This window comes from Lepidochelys olivacea, assembly GCF_965140295.1.
Source record: "Lepidochelys olivacea isolate rLepOli2 genome assembly, chromosome: 14".
Classification (NCBI taxonomy): Eukaryota; Metazoa; Chordata; order Testudines; family Cheloniidae; genus Lepidochelys; species Lepidochelys olivacea.
In genome coordinates this window covers 43,817,219-43,843,106 of record NC_140424.1, presented here as the reverse complement: position 1 = coordinate 43,843,106, position 25,888 = coordinate 43,817,219, and the positions used below count along the sequence as shown (strand labels likewise).

At 51.2% G+C, this 25,888-nt stretch overlaps 1 protein-coding gene across 1 annotated transcript; it reads left to right on the top strand.

Moving 5' to 3' along the window:
• Positions 1-12,807: 12,807 nt before the first annotated feature.
• Positions 12,808-25,421, top strand: LOC311531082 (early activation antigen CD69-like). The gene is made up of 6 exons (XM_084648161.1): positions 12,808-12,992; positions 18,414-18,977; positions 19,714-19,830; positions 21,228-21,397; positions 23,702-23,805; positions 24,046-25,421. The coding sequence occupies exons 2-6, from the start codon at positions 18,791-18,793 to the stop codon at positions 24,173-24,175; spliced, it is 708 nt and encodes a 235-aa protein (XP_084504287.1). The 5' UTR covers positions 12,808-12,992; positions 18,414-18,790; the 3' UTR covers positions 24,176-25,421.
• Positions 25,422-25,888: the final 467 nt, after the last annotated feature.

Genomic DNA, 25,888 nt, shown 5'->3' with positions numbered 1-25,888 from the left:
GAACTGATTGTCACCCACTCGCTAATCAAAAACCTCTCAAGGGCTTTTGCTAAAGCTTTCCCATCGAATGCTTCCTTTTCTCCCATGCTGACTCTTCCCTCCCTTCTCGCTAGGCTGAAGGATTTCTCATAACTAGAAAATTTCTGCTTGGTTCCCGCTCATGCTCCCTGCCTTTCCCGGCCAAGCCTCTTTCTATAGGAAGATGGAAAATGAAACAAGTTTCTCCTATCCAGGAGAAAGGCTGGCTGGCCTTTGCTTTCTGATGGGGATGAGCTAGACGTGTTCTGGACTCTGTAAAGATTTATGCATGTGATTAACTTTATGCACAAATGAACCCAGCAAGTTACTCAGGTGCTTCAAGACAAGTACATGCATAAGTCTTTGCAGAATCAGTGGCTGGTTCTGTTTCCTAGCTACTAAACTCCCTGGATGGTTTTGATTTTCCCCTCTGCATGTCACCGAATTTTGAAATACCTGCGTGGGGCATTTATATCCCCGGTTGCTTGTGGATGGGGTTCCAGTGGAGGGAATTGGGTGGCTAACTCCCTTGAGCTGTGATGCTTCAAAGAAACCTTAAAACAAGTCATGATCATTCTCTGGGTGATGGCGTGCGCAGGGCTTAAATTCAGCCAGAGCTATCCGGAGCGGAGCTCCAGTAAATATTTTCAACCCTTCTGGAGGTTTCATAGCATGTTGGGCTTGGGGACTTCCAGAAAATACTCTGTGCGTGATACAGGGGAGATGTTCTAAAGTCTGTTTGGAAGAGAAAAATCTAATCTTGAATAGCATAAAACTGCACCCAAGGTTATTGTCTCATTAGCCGAGACATTCAAACAGTGCACAGCTCAAAAGCAATATATATTTTTATGAGGCTGTTATTGTAAACGTTCATTCTGGTACCGAACGCGCTGGTTGATTTCAGATTCTGTGTATAACACCTAGCTTATGTTGAAGGGGCCATTCTGACCATCTAATCTGATCTCCAGTGGGTCACAGGCCAGAGAAACTCACCCAAGGATTCCTGCATTGAGACCATAACATGTGGGGGAGCTAGAGTGTATTTTAGAGAGATCCAGGCTTGATGGAAAGGCTTCAAGTGAAGGAGAATCCGCCAGACCCTTTTCTATAGATGGGGGGAACTGGAAGATTGGGTGGAGGGATAGCTCAGTTGTTTGAGCATTGGCCTGCTAAACCCAGAGTTGTGAGTTCAATCCTTGAGGGGGCCATTTGGGATCAGGGCAAAAATTGGAGATTGGTCCTGCTTTGAGCAGAGGGTTGGGCTAGATGACCTCCTGAGGTCCCTTCCAACTCTGGTATTCTATGAATTGCACCTGGATCTCGTAAATACCTGCCCCCGACCTTAAATGCAAGGTCAGCCTTGCACAGCTCAGTGTTCTTGTGCCAAAGCTAATCAGTCATTATGACTTTCTGGAATGTAGGTGACAAGGGTCAGTGTCTAGAGCTCAGAAACCAAGGTTAGCTTCCCCAACCTGTGTGTGACTTATTATCGAACAGCTCTCCCAGTTAAGGCTGCAATGGGGAGCCCATTACAGGTATGTCTGTATCTGGGAGGGTGATTAGATCCCACCTAACCTCAATGTCTTTTCCTAATGCAGACATACCCTGCAGGGCAGATTTTGTTCCCTTTATTTGAGGATGTAACCAACGGCCTCTCTCCCCCGGGTCACTTTGCATTGCTGGGGGGCTGTCAAAGCCAACCCCGAAGGCAGAGGTTCTCGCAAGAAATTGTCTGGTAGCCTCAGAGTGCGGCCACCAACTCTTGCTGGTGTCCGCTCGGACACTTTTCCCTAAAATACTTAATTATCTTTAGGGAAAACAAATAAATCTGCCTCAACACACGGCCAGATCATTGTAATTTATGTACATAGCATTTTTAAAATTTTTTTTGCAGATTCAATAATAAAAACAATGGTGGGGAAAGAGATATACGTGTGTTTGCTAATATCACTTTTCACAGCAGACTTAGTAGCTAACTGGGAAGCCCTGATAAGTGATATTAACAAGCCTACAAGTATCACTCATCAGGGCCCCCCAGCTAGCTTTGCTGTGAAAAGTGATACTTGCATGTTTGTTAATCTCACTTTTCTCAGGTTTCAGAGTAACAGCCGTGTTAGTCTGTATTCGCAAAAAGAAAAGGTGCCGCAAGTACTCCTTTTCTTTTTACTTTTCTCAGTGAGCCCCAGGGCAAATTAAGCCCTGGACGGGCAGCTCAGAGCCGGAGGCAGCAGGGGCCAGGGGTGATGAGGGGGGGCTGTGGGGACCTGGGGGTGGTGGATTGGAGATTGGGGGAGGCAGTGAGGGCCCAGGGCGACGGGCGTGGTGGTGAGCCTGTGTGGCTGCAGCCAGGGGTCAGTGCCCACCGCTGGGCGGTCGGAGCTGAAGCCAGGGATCAGAGCCTGGTGCCACGCGGCTGGGACCCAGGGCCAGCTTCCACCGCCCCACAGCCAGAGCCGGGGTCCAGAGCCTGAAGCCGGGGCCACGTGGCTGGAGCCAGGGGTTGGTGCCTGGAGCCCCACGGCCAGGCAAACAAAGTCCCACATAAAGCGGTATAACTACGCCTGTCTGACAAGGGCCCAGTTCTCTCCTCCTTTCCACATGTCACCCCAGCCGTGTATTGCCCTTGTAACACCACCGTGGGGCCGTGTCTGGCGTGGGATGGGACCTAAGCTCTGGGTACTCCATGTACTGTGAGTCAACAGATTTCTGTGGGGGGGAGGGGGCAGCGCTCCCCCCAGTGAGAGGGAGAAGAAGTGAGATCAGTTCCAAATAACCTTATTTCTGACCCACCCTGAAAACTCCTCTTTCAAAGGCAAGACTGTTTGCATGGGGCTGAGTTGCCTATGGCTTATATTTGCTAAGACTGTTGCTTTTCCTTATTACATGGACTTGGACTTGGATCGCTTTGTTTTCTTGATTTTTTAATGGCCTGTTGCTGTTGTTTTTTTTAAAAAAACTACTAGAGGATAACTGTACTGGTGTCACTAGGCAAACACATCCCGTTTGGGGTGGAAGGGGTCAGCTCTGTGACTCTTTTAGAGGCCTCAGCATGGTGTATTCTGTGCATGCCGTCTGGGGACCAGGAACGCTCGTGTAGATATGATCCAGGAAGGATGAGGACATGCATGGGTGGTGGGTAGCATAGGCAGGGGAAGGCTGTACCTCTGCAAACAGCCCTGTGAGGCCCCGCTCACGCTCCGCCCTGCTTGCCACGAGTTGGCCCCAGCCGAGGCAGCCGGCTCCTCTTCCGGGAAGCCTGCTGGGGCTAGGGCAGCTGGGGCTTGGGGTGGCCCCCGGTCCACTGGGGAGGCCCCCGGTGCTGGAGCTGTGCTGCCCAGCCCTCCGGGGCTGGGGTGAAGGGGGTGGGCGGCCATGTGGCACTCACCCACCCGCTCAGCGTTCTGGGGCTGCGGCAGGGGGCCGTGAACCGCCTGTCCACTCGGCACTCTGGGGCTTGGGGGGGGGGCACGCCATCCCCTGGGCGCTTTGGGGCTGGAGGCGCTTAGGTGGCCCGGGGCTGGCGGCCGTGTGGAGGGGGCCTCTGGGCTTCTGTGGGGAAGGGGGGGCAGGCGGAAGGGGTGGACCGGACCGGGGGCTAGCCTCCCCGAGCCTGGGGTTCACCCCTCACCCTTGAGAATGTGCTGTGGATTCTCTTTCTATTCCTTTTCCTGGAGAGGTGGACGCTTCAGTAGCCACTGAATCCAGCTGAATCAGGGGCAGAGAGGCGTTGTATGTCTGATATTTTAGGAACCACTGACAATGATCTTAGAACTCTCCCATGCATAAAAATGTCATGGCTCAATAGTCAAATATTCCAGGTCCCGCAGGCGTAGCATTGCATGCTGGGAATCGCTCGGATGCTGTGTGAAATTCCCATTTCTCAGGCTGCAGGCCTGTCCCTCAGTCAGGACAGAATGTTATGTTAGGCCCTAGGGAGAGGAGAGGAGAGGGGAGGGGAATTTGGGGGGGAAGGATGGTGCAGAGGTTAAAGCACTAACTTGGGAGACCCCCAGTTCAATTCTGTGCTCTGATACAGACTCCATGTGGTGTAGGTTAAAAAAATCCCTTCGTTTTTTTCCACTGCCTGTAAAATGACCATGATACAGACTTTCCTATCTCAGGGGCTGTCCTGAGGCAGTTACAGTGCTGGGGGCGGCATCAGTATCTAACACAGATTAAGGGAAATCCCACCACCTGGGGGAAAGAACAAAAGCATTTCCACAAAGGTCGATTACAAAGGAAAGGCTGATGGGAGAAGCAGAGCTGGGTGGGGACTAGTTTTCCTACCTCATGAAAATTTTTGCGATTTTTAAAAAAATTTCCTGTTTCTCATCAGGATGAAACCGAGCCCTTTTGGAATTATTTTCCAAAAAATGAAAGAAAAGATTAAGAACATAAGAACAGCCATACTCGGTAAGACCAAAGGTCCTTCTATCCCAGTATCCTGTCTTCCGACAGTGGCCAATGCCAGGTGCCCCAGAGGGAATGAACAGAACAGGTCATCACTGAATGATCCATCCCCTGTCATCCATTCCCAGCTTCTGGCAAAAAGAGACTAAGGACACCATCCCTGGTCCTCCTGGCTAATAGCCATTGATGGACCTATCCTCCATGAATTTATCTAGCTCTTTTTTGAACTCTGTTATAGTCTTGGCCTTCACAACATCCTCTGGCAAGGAGTTCCACAGGTTGACTGTGCATTGTGTGAAGAAATACTTCCTTTTATTTGTTTTAAACCTGCTGCCTATTAATTTCATTGGGTGGCCCCTAGTTCTTGTGTTATGGGTAAATAAAATGTCCTTATTTACTTTCTCCACACCAGTCATGATTTTATAGACCTCAATCATATCCCCCCTTACTCGTCTCTTTTCCAAGCTGAAAAGTCCCAGTCTTATTAATCTCTCCTCATACAGCAGCCGTTCCATACCCCTCATCATTTTTGTTGCCCTTTTCTGAATCTTTTCCAATTCCAATATACCTTTTTTGAGATGGGGCGACCACATCTGCACACAGCATTCAAGATGTGGGGGTACCATGGATTTATATAGAGGCAATATGATATTTTCTGTCTTATTCTCTATCCCTTTCTTGATGATTCCCAAGATTCTGTTTGCTTTTTTGACGGCTGCTCCACATTGAGTGGACGTTTTCAGAGAACTAGCCACAATGACTCCAAGATACCTTTCTTGACGGGTACCAGCTAATTTAGACCCCATCATTGTATATGTATAAAGACAGATGGAGAGAATACCCCATATGGCCGGTGACCTGGGCTGTGGGAGATCTAGTTTTATGTCCCTGCTGCAATAATGATTTAATTATTTATACAAAGTGGACAAGCTCCCACGGGAGTGCGGGGGAAGGACACACCCTATAGCCCAGCAGTCAGGACGCTCACCTGGGGTGTGGGAGACCTTCACTCGGGTTGTTGCTCCCAGTCAGGTGGAGCGACTGGGGTTTAAACCTGGGTCTCTCACACCCCAGCTGGGTGCCCTAAGCAGCAGGCTATAATGAGTGGGTGGGGGGGTGGGAGGTGGGGCGCAGGGGGGTGTCTTTCTGACCAGAAATTCCATCCTGGCCCTGATGTCCCATCTGCCTAAATGTCAGGGTTCAGTCAATTCTTCCGGCCAAACAGGAGCAGGGAATGGGAAACCAGCCCTGCTGATGTCAGTGGAAAAGGAGCCTGATTTGATATGGAAATCTCCATGCCGAGACGGAATTTGAATTGTAAAGCACCCACTGAACTAAGGGTCCTCAGCCTGGGACCGGCACAGTTCTGCAGCGCAGGGGCGGGTGGATGGTTGTGTGTTCAGTTGGGTAGGGTGGGTTGGAGGATGGGGTGGCCCAAGGCACAGGGCTTCATTAAGGTGATCCAGGCACACCAGAACCTGTCCTGCCCCACAATGGCCATTGTGCCCTTACCCTGACCCCTCTTCTGTGACAGGGACTAGGTTTGCAACAGCGGTGTGCTGGCTGGATTGGGGGGCCCTGTCTGGTCTGGTTTTGGGGCAGGCTGGGGTTCTCTGCCTCCCCAGAAGGGCAGGAGCAGCTGCAGGGATCACTATCCCATCAGGAGAGCAGGGGTAGCAAGGAGTTCCCACTCCACTCCACAGATGCCAATCTGGCAGTGGGAGTCCCCAGTACTTAGCCCAGCAGCTGGGGTGTCTCTGTTTGGAGGAGGGGGACATTGTAGTCTTCCCCATCTGCCACACACACACAGCCCCATGCTGGAGTGGGGTCGACAGGATGCCCTGAACAGTGGGGTTGGGAGTTAGCACCCCATTGAGATGAATGGTCAGTTGTTCCCCCCAGGTCACAGAGCAATTGGTTCAGGCTCTCTGCAGATTTAGGCAGCATTGCTGCATTGATTATACTCAGAGCCATTCCACTATTTCAGAGCAATCAGTTCAGGCTCTCTGCAGACTCAAGAAGATGTCACTGTGTTGGTTACACTGAGGATACTCTTTTAAGGTTTTCCACACAACCTCAAGAGCTAGAAATTGACTACTTCATTTAATATGAACTGAGACACCCGACAATAATTAATTGCCAAAATTAGGCTATCCCATCATACCATCTCCTCCATAAAGTCACCAAGCTTAGTCTTGAAGCCAGATAGGTCTTTTTCCCCCACTTCTCCCCTTGGAATGCTGTTCCAGCGCTTCACTCCTTTGATGGTTAGAAACCTTCATCTAATTTCCAGTCTAAACTTCCTGCTGGCCAGCGTATAAAACTATATACAGAGGAGTTTACAAGAAAACGTCAGTTTGAAGTTTAGCTTGGGAAACTGCAAATGCTGAGTAGTTCTCTTAAAATGCGTCTACCGGGAAGAATAGCTCTGTCCATTGGTTTATTTTTGCCACACTCATCCTGATGGCATGTGAGATCTTTATATAGTTGTAAAATCCACCCTGGAATGTCATCCTCTCCCACTGTCCTACCACTAGGTGGCACCGTGCATAACATACCTTATTGACGCTAACCTCCCTCATACCTGGCTGGGCATTAAAGGCATGTATGGAAAACACATCTCTGGTTTCTCTCTCTCTAAAGGGAGCTCTGTAGCCCGTCCGGAGCTAATACAGATGACTGACTTGCTAGGAGCAGCCCCATGCCCTACTAAGTACAAGGTGTCTGTGACGGGGCGGAGAGCCGGGTCGAGAGGAGAGGAAAGGGGACGGTCCTCATAGTGGAGGCTGAGAAGAAACGGTCCTTCCTTCCCCACCCCACACCCAAAGAATCCCAGGACTTTGAAGCCATTGTGAGTTCTGGCTTATCTTTGTCTCTTGATAATTTTTTGGCCAAGAGGATGACTGATGCTGCGGCTGGTCAGCTGGGCTGGGGGATGGAGATATCAACCCCCCCACCAAATCAAAGCTCCCTCCTCCAACCCTGCATCCCGTCAACCCATGTTGCCTCCCACAAAGGTCAATCCATGTTCCCCCCCGCCCCGATTCCCAGGCCTCCAGCATTTCTGGCGACAGCTGCGATACGTTTATGGTTTAACTAGGGGCATGTGAATAATCTGGGAGCAGCCTAAAATAAATTCTCTTTAAAATCCCCTATGACCCATACGGGGGCCACTGTGCTGACAGGCCCATATGTTTTCCATTTTAGGTCTTTAAGAGCCTCTGGGTCTCAGTTTGATTGAAGCTCTCCCAGGATCCCCAGCCAGCTTCACCACAGCAGAAACCAGAGAGGGGCAGCGGGTACAAAATGCAGCCCCTGTCTGGAGAAAAACACTCAGGCCCAGAGCTGCACTGGGACGTAGGCGATGTGACACTGAGCATCCCAACGCCTAACTTTTTGGTGACTAGAAAACCACAGGTACAACCTTGGCGACCCACCAAGCCTAATCCCCGTCTGGAATCTGCTCGCTTAGGTTCCAAAGTGGTATCTTGTGAGAACGAGTTGGACACCTACCGCGCTCCACAAAGCCCAAGGGAGGAGGCATAACTTTTTGCCTGGGCAAGGCACTCACCTGGGACGTGGGAGACCTAGATCCAATCCCACCCAGTGGGGAGAAAGGATTGGAGCAGGGCTCTCCTACCCTTCAGGTGGCTGCTCAAGCTATGGGATATTCTTCTTTCGGGCTCTCGCAGGGTACGTCTACCCTGGAATAAAAGACGTGAGGCACAGCTGTGCCTGGCCAGGCTTGTGGGGCTTGAAACTGACCCCGTGAGCGGGGAGGGTCCTTGAGCTCAGGGTCCAGTCCAAGCCCAAATGTCCACGCCATAGCTTTGCAGCCCGAGCCCAAGTCACCTGACCTGGACCAGACCCAGGGGTTTAATTGCAGTGTAGACGTATCCTCAGGTTCTTCCCATGCAATTGGTCCACACCGTATAATTACTGAAAGAATCACGGGGAGAGGAGGAGACAGAGAGCAAGAGACGGTGCGAATGTGTCTGTCGCCTGGCGGTAGGGCACTCACATGTGAGATCGAAGGCCTACGTTCTCATCCCCCTGCTCCAATGATCCCACAGACATTGTCATGGCCACGCCAGTCAAGGAGAACCAACCAGCAGAGGTGCCGGGGCTCAAGCCATTTTTTACATTCATAAATGACCCGGCAAGCCCAGAGACGCTGGGGCAATGAACTGCTGAGCCTAAAGGAGGCGGGGCCCAGCCCTGGCACAAATTAAGCAGTGAACCCAACCTGGCTCTGGGAATAGAATTTAAAAGGACAATAGGCATCAAGCTGATTTAAATGCAGGTTCTCCATGTGCTGATTGAACTCATGATTCAATTGGGAGATTTAAATCACTCCTCCCTGCTTTAGTCAGTTTCAACACCGGTAGCATAAAGTTTTGCTCTAGGTCAGGGATCGTCAACCTTTGGCCCGCGGCCCGCCAGCAGCAGCCAGCACATCCCTCGGCCCGCGCCGCTTCCCGCAGCCCCCACTGGCCTGGGACGGCGAACCGCAGTCAGTGGGAGCCGCGATCGGCTGAACCTGCGGATGCAGCAGGTAAACAAACCGTCCTGGCCCACCAGGGGGCTTATCCTGGCAGGCCACATGCCAAAGGTTGCCGATCCCTGCTCTAGGTGCTCCTTGACCCATTTGTAGCATACACTTCTACAAAGAGACGGTGCTAGGCCCTGCCTTCCCCCAATCATTAGCAGAAATCATAACCCAGCATCTGACAACACGTCTGCAGCATTGCACGCTCACAGTTTTACTGCGAGTCTCATCGTATTTGGAGTATTTTTTTAAAAAGCCTCAGCTCCCGGAGTCAGGTGATTGAGGTGAGAAACTCAGCTTCCATTTAAAAAGGAAGGCTCTAGCCCTCCCGGTTGTAGAGAGGGGCCTGACAATGTGGCCTCTACATTCACAAAACAAGATGCAATACAAAGAGAGAGCCTGAGACGTGAGGCCTGGTATGAGGGGCCTGAACTGAAGCAGTCAGGCCTTGGTGATATAAAGCAAAGTTAGCAAAAATCAGGCTGTGAGCAGAAGTCGGGCCTTGCTACAAAACACGCTTGCTTGCAAGCTCACAGAACCTGGCCAGAACAGGACTGGTGTTGCAAAAACACAAGCACTCCTAGGTACTAAGTATTCATGTAAACGCATTCAGAAGTGTCAGGACAGAACACCCCGCTACACGATCATGGTGTAAACACACTCCCAGAAGGTGATAGGGGGACACACTGACCCCTCTGAAAGATAAGGTCAGCATGATGGATACAGCTCTCTTAGCAAGCCAACACGTACAAGGTGAAGGTAGTTCCTGACCATGTCAGAGAGTGGTAACGAACCATGTCGGCGGGGCAACATGTAACTTGTTTGTATTGATGTATAAAGAAGGGTTTCAGAGAAGCGTGTCTTTGCCTGGCCAAGGGGGAAATGTAAAATCCCACCATTGACTGAGCCGAGGCCATTCTCATGGGCATCTATGTCCCAGTATCCCCATAAAGTCTGCCGGGTGTTATTATGGGGCTTCGTTGACAATAAACCCGGCTGGTAGCCTTCGCTATGGAACTGAGTCTGTGGTTTTTTTTGGGCCATTGGATCGAGGTCTGCTGCGTACCCGTGCAGAGCTGGGACAGCACGCACCGAGAACACTCCTGCAGCCAATGACCGATTACGCCAAATGACAAATAAACGGAACCCGGACTTCATCCTCGCTTTAAATCTCCTGCTTTTTAAGCCAATCCGCTGATTTGGAGTTGGCTCAGTTCCAGCCGATCTGTGGGTGCTGAGCACATTGGCAAATCAGGCTAAAAGGGTGACAGCAGCTGAATCAGTAACGTGAGATCCAGAGGGGGTTTTCATCCTGCTTTCGCTGCCAATATCAGCCCAGTTGTCTCTAAGGAGTCGTTACGGACACATCCAAGCCGCAAAGCCTGTTGTTCCTGATCCCTGCTGAGACCTTGGGAGCGTTTGTTGTATTCACTGTGTCTATTTGACTACCACACAGCAGGGGAGCAACCAGTCCAGTTCATATAACTACACATTGTGCATTAGCAATGGAAGCTGGGATGTGGGGTGGGTAGGTGGGTTAGAGAGACCTAGGGGAGGAGGGAAGGTTTCTGTTGTGTTGTGTTGTGTTGGTTGGAGCTGCCGGTTGCCAGCTCAGAGGTGGCACATATAGGGTAACAAACTGCTCCCCAGCACAATTAGCCACTGGCAGCAAATACTGACATCCACCTATTAGCTATCCCTGGCTATTAGTGTTTGCTACCCCACACCTTTCTCCATCCCCTGGTCCAGGGCTAGGAACAGCGCTTAATTTGCACCACTTGTAACGCCGACAGATTCCCCCGTCGGCGGCAGCTGGGAACAAACCTGGGATGTCTGGAGCTTAAGGCATAAGCCTCTACTGGATGAGCTAAAAGACGCACCTCTCTTGGCCAAAGTTACAGCAGGCTCAACAATCGCTAGCTGGCCTAGCTGCCACAAGAGGGGGACAGAGCCCCACACCAAGCAGGCCTGGGTTACATATGGACGGAGAAAGGTACAAGGGAGAGCGACTGAATTAGTCCAAAGGAAAAGGTCTGCTGATGTAATTCAAGGACTGGGTTAAAATCATGGCTGGTCCACACAAAGTGTGACCCAAAGTTGGTGTGTTGGAAACTAGGCCTAATTGGTGACCAAAATATCCCATGCCGCCCACCACGCCCCTGTGAGGGCCTTAATGAAAGAGACTTTGAGGCGAAAAATTGGCTCCTGGAGTGACTGACTGGCCTGACTGCCCCATCATCTGCTGGGACCCCAGACCTTCTGCGTCCTACTGAGAGACGTCCTGCCCTGACCAGACCAGGCCAGAGAGAGGGACCCGGATAACATCGGCATTTTCTGCTGAATCCCAAACACCACCCCGGGATGAAATGGGATCGGACTTTACCAGCAACAACAGCAGCTCCAGCCCATCTCAACTAACTTCTTCTCTCTTCCCCCAAAGGACAATAGTTGCCATCTGTGATACCGTCTAAGGGACTGTCTGACCAGGGGAGGGGCTTCCTTCTTTAAAAACTCTCTCCAGCGAAAGGGGACAAGGGGAGTTGGTACCATAGAGGACTTACTAGAGTTGATACTTTACATTCCAAAGGCTTGGACAGTTTTTCCTTCTTTGTCTTTATCTTTAATTAAAGGTTAGGAGGAGGATTTGTAGTGGGGGTTGCCATGGTCCTGAGCAAGCTGAAGTCTCCATGTACCAAACCTCAGACCTTGTTTGAAAGTGTCCAGAGCTGGGCAGTGACTGGGGCATGTTAACCCCGTTGGCCCATAGATTCCTTCTAAACCATACAACCTCACTCACCTCCTCCCCCTGGATACCCCTAATGTCCCAGTAGCAGGCTCATCAAAAGACGGGGGGGGGGGCGGTGAAATCCGGATCCACTGAAGTCAAGGGAAAACTCTCATGGACGTCCATGGATTTCACTCAGGGAGTGTAAAGGTGCCTTAAACTTAAAATCACTTTAATTGCCCCTCCGCTCCCGCACCCCTGCACCCCGCACATGGATGGAGACACTGTGAATTAAGAGCTGCTCTACACTAGAAGAGTTATCCCGCTCTAAGTACCTTGTCTGGGGCTGTGAAATATTTTTAGCACAATAATTACACTGGTGAAGCCCTTGGTGTGGACAATGGGTTATACTGGTAATGGTGGATTAGCCACTGGGCCAACGGGGCCTGGGCCAATTGGGGGGCCCCCAGAAATATGGGTGCCCTGACCCACTCTGCCCAGCACTCCTGCCAGTAGGGTTAGGGTGCAGTGGCCCCCACTCCCTGGCAGGAGCGCCAGGCGGGTGAGGGGTTGGGGGGGCAAGGCCCCACACCCTGACCCTGCTCCCCAGCAGGGGTACTGGAGGGGGGTTGGAGGGGTCTCCATCTGCTCTGGCCCAGGGCCCCAAAAAACAGTGATCTGCCTCTGTATAAAGGTGCCCTGCACCTCTACAGGATATTCCCTCCCTGCCAGGGGATCTGGGTACCAATCTGAGCCCCTTTATCCAAGTACACCCCGGGGAGCCAACCAGGATGGTTAGGGCTGCAGGCCCCTGTAGTGCAGACAGGCCCCGAGTCCAGAGTGGCCCTCAGGTTTCAGCGCCCGGGGAAATCTGCCCCCAAGCTGTGTTGCACGGGGAGACTTTAACCCGGCCTGACCTGCCTGCCTCAGTGACCCTGCAGTGCTCACTGGGCCACAGAGTCTTTGGCTCGGGTCCCTGGGGCAGCTCAGCTTTCTGCCACCCGGGCATGTTTCTGTTTCTGAAAGACGTGTCAGGAAGTGGATTGTTTTTGATTTGAAATCCTCTCCAGGATGCAGTTTTAAAATTTGTTTTGTTTCAGCTTCCTGGAATATTTACGACTGACACCCAAGCAGGGAGGAGCTGTGGGGCCAGTGTATAACCCGCCTGCTACAGCAAGGGACCGACACAGGACTGTGAGTGTCTCACAGTCCAGCAAACCCTCCCTGATTGGAATTAACCCTTTCGCTGCTGTTGGTCCTCCTGCGGGGAGCTGTCTGGCTGCTGCCCAGGTGAGCAGAGAGCAGCAAGAGCTGGGGGGTGGGGTGGGGGGGCAATATCTGCATGGGGAGCTCTCCTTGGGCTGCCTCCATTCTGTCTCTCCCCGGCTTTGTCCCCACGAATCCAGTTTAGCTCCCAGCTCAGTTGCCCCAGCGGGTCTCTGAGGGGCTGGTTGCAGGGGGCTCCTATGGGGCAGGGTGAGCGGGGGGGCAGATGCAATGCCCCTGGGCAGGCTGTAGTGAATGGCCTGGGATGTGTCCGCCCCGCAGAGCCAGGTGGGATCTGATTGCTTCACCCCACTGCAAAGCACCCGGATTTGTGCCCTGGGGTCAGACCCTTGGTGCCAGCTCCATTGGATGCCTTTGCTGGGGCCGGAGCTGCCAGATTCACTCCCCGGGCTCCTGCCCCGTTGCTCTGCCGCTGGCTGGCCCTGCAGATAGGGACCCTCCTGCAAACACCCTGGGCAGCAGCTGCTGCTTCTCTCCCTGCCAGAGCAGATCCACAGAGAGACCAGAGAGCGCTTGTCAGCTGCTTTGGCTGGACTCAAGTTACCGATTATTAAATTCATAGGCCCTGATTTTTCTTTTTGCTGGCGGGTGCTTTTGAAGAGGTTGTGTGTGTTTTGGGGGGCATTCTGCTAGTTTCGGGGGGAGGCTATTTTCAGCATATGTATACATTTCTTTCATATTCTAGTTATTGGATGTGTCAGTCATTGGTATCTTTACTATTTGAATAACGATTCAGTTGTTATTTTTAGCAACTACCTAATTACATTCTCATGAATTACAGTATATTAAGATCATTGCAGTCACCTAGAAGCTGTGTTCACTAATGTCCCAGTTTCAAGACATTATGTCTCCAGCCAGCAATCGTATTTACATCTAGTTCCCTGGTATGGTCTTGATGCACGTTCAGGACAGCTGCATTATCCAGGAGAGAAGACTGGAGAGAATTTTTAAGTCTTCTGAAGCTAGAGAATGAGTTGGGGATGACACAGGCACAGTGAGATGGATTCAATTTGCAAATACTTCCAGAGTCCTGCAAATGATTCCAAGGTCTCTTTCCTGATGGGTAACAGCTAATTTAGACCCCATCATTCTGTATGTATAGTTGGGTTTATATTTTGCCATGTCATCGAATCATAGAAGATTAGGGTTGGAAGAGAGCTCAGGAGGTCATCTAATCCGACTCCCTGCTCAAAGCAGGACCAATCCCAACTGAATTTGCATTACTTTGCATTTAACATTGAATTTCATCTGCCATTTAGTTGCCCAGTCACCCATGTTAGGGGGCTTATTCCTTCACCTGTTTACTTCCCTGGTCCTTCTCGCACGAACAGAGAGCAACAATACCCGAAGTCCAAAGGTGCAAACAATTCGATGTTTATTGGGCTGAACTTCCAGCAAGCATGATTCCAGTTTCCTTCCTTAGTGTCCCCCTTCCCAGCTCTGACACCACAGAGCCTTACCTGTGTCCCTGTTCCCATTCCCCACCCCCCTTAGCAAAACATGATTCCAATTCCCCCCCTAGCAAAGCACGATTCCAGTTTCCCCACCTCCATTCCCTGTTCCCATTCCTGCCCCCCCTTACTTCCTGATTGACTGCAGACTATATAGTAAAACTTGAGTTCTGCTTAGCTATACCTTAACCAATCATTTTCCTGAAATTTAACTAACCAGTCCTAACATATTGTAACACGATTATTTAACCATTTTATATCCCACCACCTTAATTAGTTTACACCCAGCAAAATTAATTATCCAGCAGACAGAAACAATCACAGAACCAGACAGAGACCCTGCAAATAAACAATAGCAAAGTGGGAACTATAATGACAAAACAATACAGAAGTGAGGATTTATTTCTTTATTTACACCTATAAGGACATAAGGGTTTCCCAGCTGTGTCTATTGGTAAGTGAGTTCTTACCAGACAGAAAACTATCAAACTAAACTTCCTTTTACATCCTCTAGGCCCTTCCCTTTCTCTGGAGGTGATAGATCGGATCACCTTTCCAACAGCCCCAGATTGCCTTATTTCAATGTGACTGGTTTGGGATGTGAGGATGTGACCAGTCGCTTCCCAGCTTATGGCAGCCTCTGTTGCTTAGCCAAAGGCCTGAGCCTAAGAACAGGGCCTCAGACCGTCGCCGTGAGAGAAGGCCCTTACACCGGCAGACAGTGATTTTGATTCTTTCTTTTGTACCTCTAGAACTAGCCAAGTGACAAGAATACACCTAAATTCTTAGAGAAAAGGCCTTTACAGACAGGCCTGAATAGCTATATCCTAACAACCCAGTTTTCAGAGATCCTTTCATAGCTCTTCGCAGTCTGCCTGGGTCTTAACTATTTTGAGTAGAATCATAGGACTGGAAGGGACCTCGAGAGGTCATCAAGTCCAGTCCCCTGCGCTCATGGCAGGACCAAGCACCATCTAGACTATCCCTGACAGGCGCTTGTCTAACCTGCTCTTAAAAATCTCCAATGATGGAGATTCCACAACCTCCCTAGGCAATTTATTCCAGTGCTTCACCACCCTGACAGGAAGTTTTTCCTAATGTCCAGCCTAAACCCCCTTGCTGCCGTTTAAGCCCGTTGCTTCTTGTCCTATCCACAGAGGTTAAGGAGAACCATTTTTCTCCCTCCTCCTTGTAACAACCTTTTAGGTACTTGAAAATGGCTATCGTGCCCCCTCTCTCTGTCTTCTCTCTTCTTGTATCAACTGCAAACGTTGGCACCTCACTGCTTACCCCTTTTTCCAGATCACTGATGCATTTTGCACAGTGCTGGTCCAAGTACAAGCCCCTCGGGGGGGACACCTCTATTTACTCCTCTCCATTCTGAAAATGGACCATTTATTCCCGCCCTTTGTTTCCTACCTTTTAACCGGAGCGCCTGGCAATGCTTTCAGGATCATCAAACCTTCATTTCATTTAATGCCAAGACTTTTGCTCTCTTTGCATTGGCCTGCTAAACCCAGGGTTGTGAGTTCAATCCTTGAGGGGGCCATTTAGGGATCTAGGGCAAAAATTGGGGATTGGTCCTGCTTTGAGCAGGGGGTTGGACTAGATGACCTCCTGAGGTCCCTTCCAACCCTGATGGTCTATGATTCTATGATTCTATGATTCTTTCTTAATCCCTCTGCCTCTGTTTCTAAACAAACTCCCTGCCCCCGGGGCAGAACCTGTTCGCAGCCCAGAGCTCATGAGAGCTCTGCCTCCATGGTGCTGAGCACCCCACTACTTCTCTTCCTTAGCACCCAGGGAGTCACATCGGTGATTGAATTGCTGCCCCAGCTTGTGGGTGCGTTTGTGCGGGAGCGGCGGGTGTGTGTAGTTGCGTTGGCTATGTGAGTCTGTCAGGATGTCATATATCATACGATCTGCCAGCCCCACTGTGTAAGCTGGATCCTGTGAGCAGCCGGGGACAAATGCCCACTGTGGCAGATGGTGTTGGGAGGAAGGCGGGCAGGGCTGATCCTATAATTGTGCAGGGGGAGCGACATAGGAGAGGGTGGGGGGCAGCTCTAGACAGAAGCTGTGCAGTGGCAGAGACTAAGATCTAAGCCGAGAATGCTGCGTTCCTTATTCTGCAAGTTTCTTGCTGACTGGTGGAAAAAAGTGACTCTAGGGTGTGTCTACACAGCAGTGAGCCCAGCTCAGACTCAGGTTTGAGACCGCGCCCCTTTTTGTCCACACACAGATCAGTCTGACTCCGGTCAAGTCAGGTCCTAGCATCCTGCTGGGGCAAGTCTGAGCCTGCGTCCTGGTGTGACTCTGGTCCGAGCTCTGCCATTTTGCAGTATGGACACAGCTCAAGCTGCAGACCCATCAGAAGGTCTGTGCGGTGCGGTGTGGACCATTAGCACAGCTGAGAGGCCCCGGGCCAGCAATCATAAGCCCAGGTTTGCAGTGCAGTGTGGATGCAAGTGGCCACAAACCTGGATCCCACAGAGCTGGGTTGACCATGCCGTGGAGATGTAGCCCTAGTGATTCACTGGCACCAGCCCAGGCCAGGTGTAGTTGCCAGTGGGTTGGTGATGATGCAAGTGTCTAACAGAGAGGGGAGAATCCTAATCCGGTGGCATTTTATACCCCACTAGGCAGGGGGCAGAGATGTTACAAGGTGCCGGGCAGGGGAGACTCCGAATCCCTGTACGAGCACAGGAGACTCTTACCGGGGTGCATTTTCTGTCTCCCGGATTCCTGCCCTTGTAGCATTTTATGACACACAATGGGACTATGGGGCAATGCCCAGCTGGCTGAGGTAGCCGTTACCCCCCTCCCCCATAGCTCTGCTAATACCCTAGAGGAGCTGTGAGAGGAGGGGGCTGTTTGTTTAGCTGCCTTTTATTGTTTCACTGATGGAGCTGTTTATTGCCTGACTGGAATGACTTTTCATTTCCACTCAGGGGCAGGTGTCATTTTGCAGCAGCTCTCCTGAAACCACGCCCCTGACTTGAAAAGGCGGCAGATTCAAATCTAATGAAATACGTTTTCACCCAAGGCACAGCTGGCCTGTGGAACTCACTGCCACAAGATCTCCTTGGTCAATCTCCTTTTCTAAATCCTGCCAAGCTCTTGACATTTATAGATATAGTGGGACTGTCCAGAGTTATAAACATCAATATTACAAAATAACCTGGAGTGGGAAGGGCTCTAAACCCTCCTGGGCAAGGTATAAGCCCCAGCTTCTAACCAATGGGGGTGAGGGAGGAATCTGTCCCCGGGGCAGGTTATTCCATCACCGTCCAGTACAGGGGTGTCCTGCCCCTCCCGCTGAAGCAGCTGGTGCTGGCTGGTGTTGGAGATGGGGTGCCCCCTTCAGATCTGCTCAGTAACAGCTCTGCTGCGGCCATAGGGTGCAGCTGGGACTGTCTGTCTGCTGCTGTTCTCCCAGGCCCTGTCCCACCAGGGGTGCAGGGACTTCCTGGGGCATCCCCCAAGGGCAGAAAGAGGGAACTGCCCCCGGCCCCCCGTGCAAAATTCCAGGCACTGCAATTAAACCATAACGACTTCTTGTAAACTATTTGCATAAGGGGAAGTGATCATTCCTGCCAGTTCAGGTGTGGCTGTAACAGACATATACACAGACCTCACCCATCAGAGCTGGGGGTCAGGACCCATTGACTGCAGTGCAGCGATGGCTAATTTCACCAGCTGGGGATCTAGGTTTAGTGATTTCAATGGAACTGCCCCAATTCACACCATCAGATCTGGCCCCACTCTCTCTACATGAAACTGACCCCAGTCCAGCGCATGCCTCCATGGGTTTGTCGAGTGCTTTGGGATCCTTCAGATGACAATCGCTGTAGAGAAACCCGGGCAGTCCTCGCTCTGCCAGCTCTAACTGCCCCTGCTGTGCAGGGCTGTGGCTGGGCAGATAAAACCCCGACACAAGCCAGCCAGAGTAACCCGACAATTCTCTCCACAGGCAAACCTCGAACCCAGACCCTACAGAAACCAGTAAGAGGAAACAGAACCAGGATGATTCTGCGACCTGGAATTGATTTGGTCAGCGCCTGCTAAGGCCTAGTTGACCCTGGGGATAAAAGCCGTGCCAAGGATACCTTTGAAACAGTTCATTCGAACACAGCTCGGGCCCAGCCTGGCTGGTCGGAGTCTTCAGGTAAAACTCACAATCCAATTGTATTTGAAAGGAGTTTTTCCTGATCACCCCACATAGCCAAACCGCACCTGAGCTGTAATCCAGTGAGCTGCTTTGAAGATCTCCTTACGAAGGGCTCTGCCGGCACTGCCAGACCCACTGTGAACAAGGCCGTAGTTACCACTGGCCGTAGAAAGGTGAACATGTCCCCTGTTTTGGAGTCCGCAATTCTTTCGGAGACAGAAAAGATGTGGAACGGGTTGTATCCTGCTGAGAAGATAAAGCCAAATCCACTCCTGGCTTCCCATGTAACCCAAATGAAACCAAACGGAACAACTCATGTGACCATCCCACCAAAGGATGGAGAGAGCAGCAAAATTTACCCTACAGGTACAGCTGCCTCTTTGGGATCTTCTTACACTTTAACTCAGGAGGGCCTTTATCTCCCTTTAGTGGCTGGTCCATGTAAAATACACTTAAATTAGCCACGGCCTTCAATGTACTGCAGCTTTTAGCTCTGTGTCCAGAGATCCCTGCTTCAGTCCCTGCATAGTCACCCCACCTCCTCCATCAGTGCGAGACAGGCTGGTCAAATGTCCATCAACGTCTTCTGGGTGGAAAATGCTTTTTTGAACTAGACAGATTTTTCCCCACAACTCTTTTTGCTCAGAAGGTTTCTGGGTTTCAAATGGAAACAAAGCCAATCTTCATTTCTAATGGGAAGGGTTTTTTTTGGTGGTGGGGGGGAATTTTGTGTTTGAAGTAGGAAAAGAATCCCTTTTTGATTTAAAATGTTGGGGTCTGTCCGTCCCCCCCCATTCTCTCCCCTTTTAGATAAACACTTTCACTGGAAACAGTTTGAAAGTGCAGGGGGAAACTCCGAAAACCTCCAGTTGAAACCCCTGTTTTTCTGATTTTATTTTTATTTTTAAGTTGAAAGGACTCCCCCCTGCCATTTGGAATGAAAATTTTCACTTCATGCTCTCTAAATTTCTCTCTATATATTTGAAAATACCACCCCCCCCTTTTTTTTAAGCCAGCTCCAGCTGGTGCTGCTGATCAGTGCAGGGCCCATTTCTCCCTGCTCTAGCCGCCCCGTGAGCCTTAATGGCTGTTTCTATTACAGGTTTGCTCTCTAGGTGGAAATCACAGGCACGTCGCTGGGCAGTTCTGAACATGGTTCTTGTTCCCATCCTGACCATCACTGTCATCACCCTCATCGTCGCCCTCATCGCCCTGTCAGGTGAGCGTGGAGCCTGCACTGGCCCCGTCTCTGTGTCTTACACTCCATGCTGGAAATCTCACAACACCCCCCAACTTCTCCCCTCTCCCCCCCTCCCCCCACAGCCCACCCCTGCTTCAACAGTCACATCAGACTCTGCTGAGCCCGGGGTGTTTCTGTGGGGTCTCTCCCCCCTCACCCACCATAGTCCAGCTCCCACTGGCTGTTGGCTCGCTCTGCCATGTCACCCAAACACACCTGGTTACCCAGGGCTATGAGTCACCGTGTTACCCCCCTGTCTCCAGCAGGGAGACACCTGTCTCCATCTTTTCCCAGCTGGCTGTCAGCTCCCTAACCCCACCAGCCTCTCAGCCTCGCAAGCCCTCTCCTCCCGGCTAGGCCAGCCCTGGCTTTACCTTGTAGATAACAATAGCTGCACCCCAACCCCTGTGTCCCTTTGCAGCGTGCCCCTGTGACCTCCAGCCCTGGCACCCAGATCCTCTGCCCCAAAGGTGCAGCATGCCCGTATTTACCAGTTTTACTATAAACCACCGCTCCTGTGAGCTCCCTTGTGAGCATGGCTAATAAACAGGAGAGGTTTGTTCAGGAAAGAAAAACGATTTAACTAGAAACGAGAGAACGAGGTGGGCACAAATGATAACAACACAAAACACGAACCTGGGTCCACACTCACCTTTCCTGTCTCATGAAGCCGCTTTCCCCCCAAGTCCAGCGTCTTGCCGAGCTGGCCGGCTTCACGGGCACCTAGATCCAAGCCTTCATGGAAACCCCCCCTGCTCCCCCTCAGTGAAAGGATCCAGAGGGTCTTTTCCTCTCCTCTGGTAGATTCAAACTGAGAGACAACAGCACCCCCTGGTGTCTGGTTGCGTCTATTCTATACCTAGCATCTCACCTGTGGGTGTCCAGGGGGTAACAGCTCCACCTGGCGGCTGATTATAATTATCTCATCGATTGGTTGGTACCACGGGAGGCCTCACCACTGGCCTTTTTTCAGAGCACGGTTTTGTGCCCACGACACACGGCTCCGGGATTGCTTCCCCCGCAGACCAGCCCTGCCATGCAGAAGCCGAAGTGCCCGACATGCGGGTGCAATCACCGGCACCGGCTGTGCCTGCGGTTAACTGCAGGGGGGCAAAACTGGGGCACAGCAAAGGAGACCAGGGCTGGAAACGTGGCTCCAAATTCACAGCCGGTGTCGCTGTGGAGGGTGCTGGTGGAGGGCGCTGGCCTCTCCCTGTTGTAAAGGGGAACGTGTCCCGGCACAAGACCAGCTTCCCCTGGTGTGCGTGCACGGTGTTCCATGGTGTGGTGTCGCTGGGGGGGCGGGTTCCCTTGGAGGGAGACCACTACAGAGGGAGACGGGCAGATCTCTCACCCTGCTACTTTCTCATCTCCAGCAAGGAAATCTGAGCCGTGTCCAGCTGGTCCTGCCTGCCCGGACGGCTGGCTCGGGTACCTGGGGAAGTGTTACTATTTCTCAGAGACTGAAGGAAACTGGACCGACAGCCAGAACAACTGCTCAGCACTCGGTGCCTCCCTGGCCGTGATCGACACCCAGCAGGAAATGGTGAGCCCCAGATTCTGGGCTGCACAGGGTGGGGGTGGCAAAGGCGGCTTTCTGCTGGGTTTGTCCTGGGGCTGTCAGGGCCCCAGATGCTGCTTGAATTTAGGGCAACTTCTCACATCCCAGAATAGCCAGAGTACAGAGTGCTCCACCCACTCTCCATCCTCCCCGTTCACTAGGGATTGAGTCGGAGCAGTGTGGGGCTAATGTGCTGACCTCCAGGGGAGTTCCCAGTGGGGGAATCTAGATGCTTTCCAGCCCCTTTTATGTGACAGGAGCAGCATTGCCAACCCAGGCATTTAAAAATCAGCAGTCAGGACCCCCAAAACCATGAGATTGACTGAAAAATAACAGCTGCCAGGGCTTCTAATTTGTTTTCTGGTGTTGTAGCTTTTAGGGGGTCACATTTTCAAGTTTATCTCTGCAACCATGAGAGTTAGAAACTTATGAAAGATGAGAGTCTCTTGTAATCACCTGACTCCAGGAGCTGGGGTGTTAAGAAAAGCACCAAACAGCATGAGACTCTCAGTAAAATCAAGGGATTTGGTCAGCATGTAGGAGTGGTAAAGGCCTGGAGTGCAGCTGAGAGCAGAGCCAGATGGCTGCTAACTACCGGAGCTGGTTGAAAATCAGAATTTCCAGCCTATGGGAAATGTAGGATAAAAATAAATGTCAAAATATTGGAATCGGGACAAGAAGCTGAAATGACTCAACTTTTAACTTTCCTGTCAGTTCCAGAAATATGTGACAATGTCTGGTTTTGACGTTTGATCAAACCAACTTCTTTTGACACTCACAGATCAGAACAGTTTGATTTGTCAAAGCAAATCAAAACATTTTGTTTCAGCCTGGTTCATAGAATCATAGAATCATAGAATATCAGGGTTGGAAGGGACCCCAGAAGGTCATCTAGTCCAACCCCCTGCTCGAAGCAGGACCAATTCCCAGTTATATCATCCCAGCCAGGGCTTTGTCAAGCCTGACCTTAAAAACCTCTAAGGAAGGAGATTCTACCACCTCCCTAGGTAACGCATTCCAGTGTTTCACCACCCTCTTAGTGAAAAAGTTTTTCCTAATATCCAACCTAAACCTCCCCCACTGCAACTTGAGACCATTACTCCTCGTTCTGTCATCTGCTACCATTGAGAACAGTCTAGAGCCATCCTCTTTGGAACCCCCTTTCAGGTAGTTGAAAGCAGCTATCAAATCCCCCCTCACTCGTCTCTTCTGCAGGCTAAACAATCCCAGCTCCCTCAGCCTCTCCTCATAACTCATGTGTTCCAGACCCCTAATCATTTTTGTTGCCCTTCGCTGGAATCTCTCCAATTTATCCACATCCTTCTTGAAGTGTGGGGCCCAAAACTGGACACAGTACTCCAGATGAGGCCTCACCAATGTTGAATAGAGGGGAACGATCACGTCCCTCGATCTGCTCGCTATGCCCCTACTTATACATCCCAAAATGCCATTGGCCTTCTTGGCAACAAGGGCACACTGCTGACTCATTGAACAGCATTGAACAGCACCTGTGGTTCCTCAAGCGAGTTGTCCTTTGGGTGCCTTCTGCCCCCTTTTGTGCATTGAGATCCCGGGTTGGACTACATCACCCATGATGCCCAGCAGTGGCTCAGCCAATAGGGAAACCATGGTGCTTTATGGGAGATGTAGTCTAGGGGGAACCAGCCCATAGTAGAGGGAGGTGGAGGTGTGAGGCCCAACTATAATTCCCACAAGGCACCCTGGTAGCTCAGCTGGCTACAGACTAATGCTGAACTGACCCAAAACACAATAATTGCTCAGTGGAAATGGAAAAAATTCAGCGAAATTTACTTTTGGAAAAATTCATTTTTGCAGGAAACACATTTTCTGTCACAGAATATTTTGATGGAAAAGCTCCAGCCAGCTCTACTAAGCGCACTAGACTAGTTGCAAAAAGAAAAGGCACCTTAGAGACTAACAAATTTATCTGAGCATGAGCTTTCGTGAGCTACAGCTCACTTCAAATAAATTGGTTAGTCTCTAAGGTGCCACGAGTCCTCCTTTTCTTTTTGCGAAGACAGACGAACACGGCTGTTACTCTGAAACTAGACTAGTCTTAGCACAATGTCCACACATGGACTGACTTCCCCGTAGCTCATGGAGCGGATGGGTGCTGCCTTCGAGTCTGGATTGTCATGTCTTGGTGTCGAATTCCCAGCCTGGACCCCCTGCCCAGCGCCCCGTGTCGTAGCTCAGAGAATCAAGTGCAGGTTGTAGGGGCCCAGAAATGGTGTGTGACGCATACTTACTTTTATTTTTCTAACAAAGGATTTCATGATGCGCTATAAAGACATCCCCAACTATTGGATCGGCCTCCGGAGGGACCTGAACCAGACCTGGAAATGGGTCAGTGGCACCAAATTCAGCAACTGGTGAGTCCCTCTGAGTTCTGTTCACTCAGTGAATGATGCAGCTCACATTTAAAACGGAAGACAGGCCCTGTGGTTAGGGCCTGGGGCTGTGATTTAGGAAATCTGGTTCAATTCCTGGTTTCACCCCAGGTTTGCTGTGACCTTGGGGAAAATGGCTTGGAGCCAGATTATGGCTGCTAGTGGAGGCTGCTTTCAAAGTTTTGTTCGATTTCTGATTATTATTATTTGTTGCTGTTGCAGGTTTATAATAGCAGGAGAAGGGTTGTGTGCTTTTCTGAACAGTGGCGATATTTCCAGTTCAGGCTGCTCCAGGGAGGGACGCTGGATCTGCAGCAAACCAGTGGAGAAAACAGAAGGCAGAGCACAGTGACAGTGACCTGGATGAGGCTGGGCCTTGTCCTTTTACCGGGCTGTCCCAAGCTGCCTCAGCAAGTGGGGGACTGGATGGGGCTGGCGAAGGGGGACAGCCCCAGCAGCAAGGAAGAGAGACGGTCGCTGAAAGACAGCGTATAGCTCCTCCCCTTGGAGCCTCTGGCACCCATTGGCCCATTTGGGAATGTGGGGTGCTCCAGGGATTTAACAGGGAGACCACATAATGTGGGTCTTTTATGGCTCCATTCCAGCAGCCCCACCCTGAATTAGGGGCGAGACTCCGTGGCCCTCCCAGGCTGAGGGCAGCCCCTGTGTTCAGGTTTAATAACATTTGGAGCCTGCAGCTTAAAAACCAGGCGTAGGAGCCTGAGAAGAGCTGAGCGATCTGGCCAGGGGAATGAAGGGGCTGGGGTGAACCCCTGCAGCCTGGCGGAAGGACCCCTGATCTCCTGCTGTAAGGCGAGAAGGGCTGGTTTGCAGGCCCTGCTGCGAGAGCATGAAGAGAAGCAGCGAACAGGAGGGGATGTGAACCGCTGCTCCCAACCCTGTAGGGAAACTGAGGCAACAGCTGCATCCTGCCAACAGGGGAGTCCCCACAAGGACTAATAAACTGAGGACAATCCCCTCCATCTGTCCTTCTCTCCTATCTAATGCCTGCCTTTATACCACACTCTTCACTATAATGTCCTGCCTTGTGTATGTCCCAGTGCTATAGCTGGAAAAACAAGAGCACCCCAACAATCGGACAGATGGAATACACTATAGCCATAAGACAGGACATGGCAGTTGTTTGTACTTCACAAGCAGTAGGGGGTGAAAAATTGGCAGCAAATCCTGCTGGGAGAGGAAACGGGTATAAAAGCCAAGGCCCCGTCTATGGCACAGAGACAGAATCTTTTGACTAGGAAACTGGAAGGGGAGCAGCCAAACCTGCAGCGTCCCTCCTCTCAGAGACCCAGGGCAGGAGCCGGAGACGAGCAGTGGCCGGACTGATCTGCCAGAGACTGTCTCTGGAGGTGTTGTGGCCCCTGCAGCCATGGGGGAAGGACTCAAACTCCTGCTGTAAGGCGAGAAGGGCTGGTTTGCAGGCCCTGCTGCGAGGGCTGCAGGAGCGTGAAGAGGCACCGCGGACAAGAGGATTGCTGGCACGTGCTAGGATAGACTCTGTGTGTGTGTGTGTGTACATGTACGACATTTTTATAATAATAAACCAGCTCCCAGAAGGGACATTTTTATTTTGTAAACCTTAAATCCTCATGTGAATGGCTCCTCCCACCCCAACAGGGAAACTGAGGCAGCAGCTGCATCCTGCCAAGAGGGCTGTGAGTGCCCCTCCCACCAAGTGTGTGTGTGTGTCTCTCTCTCCTTTTTCTGCCCGATCCTCTTCATCTTTCCCTCTGCCTGCCAAGGGGTGATGTTCTCTAGGGGAAGGGCTCTCCACTCACTAGGGGAAGGGCTTTTCCCTGGTCTCTGCATATAAAGGGCAGGGCTCAGCCTGATGTCTCTTCCCAGGGAAGGAACTTGTCTGTCATGAGCACAGTGGAATGTGTGTGTGTGAGAGAGAGAGAGATCAAAGACCTGAGCTGTTCTCTGTCTAGCCATACACAATCCCCAGGAACCATTACTGATAGACAAACTGCAAACAATTACACACGAACCCACACCACCATGCTAAGCATCAAGTATGACACCAGTGGTTAGAGGCTCCAAC

Coding starts and splice junctions, on each gene's coding strand:
- LOC311531082 (XM_084648161.1), top strand. CDS start 18,791: ATGTCCCCTGTTTTGGAGTCCGCAATTCTTTCGGAGACAGAAAAGATG. Junction 19,831..21,227: donor CGCCCTCATCGCCCTGTCAG/GTGAGCGTGGAG, acceptor TCTCATCTCCAG/CAAGGAAATCTGAGCCGTGT. Junction 21,398..23,701: donor TCGACACCCAGCAGGAAATG/GTGAGCCCCAGA, acceptor TTTCTAACAAAG/GATTTCATGATGCGCTATAA.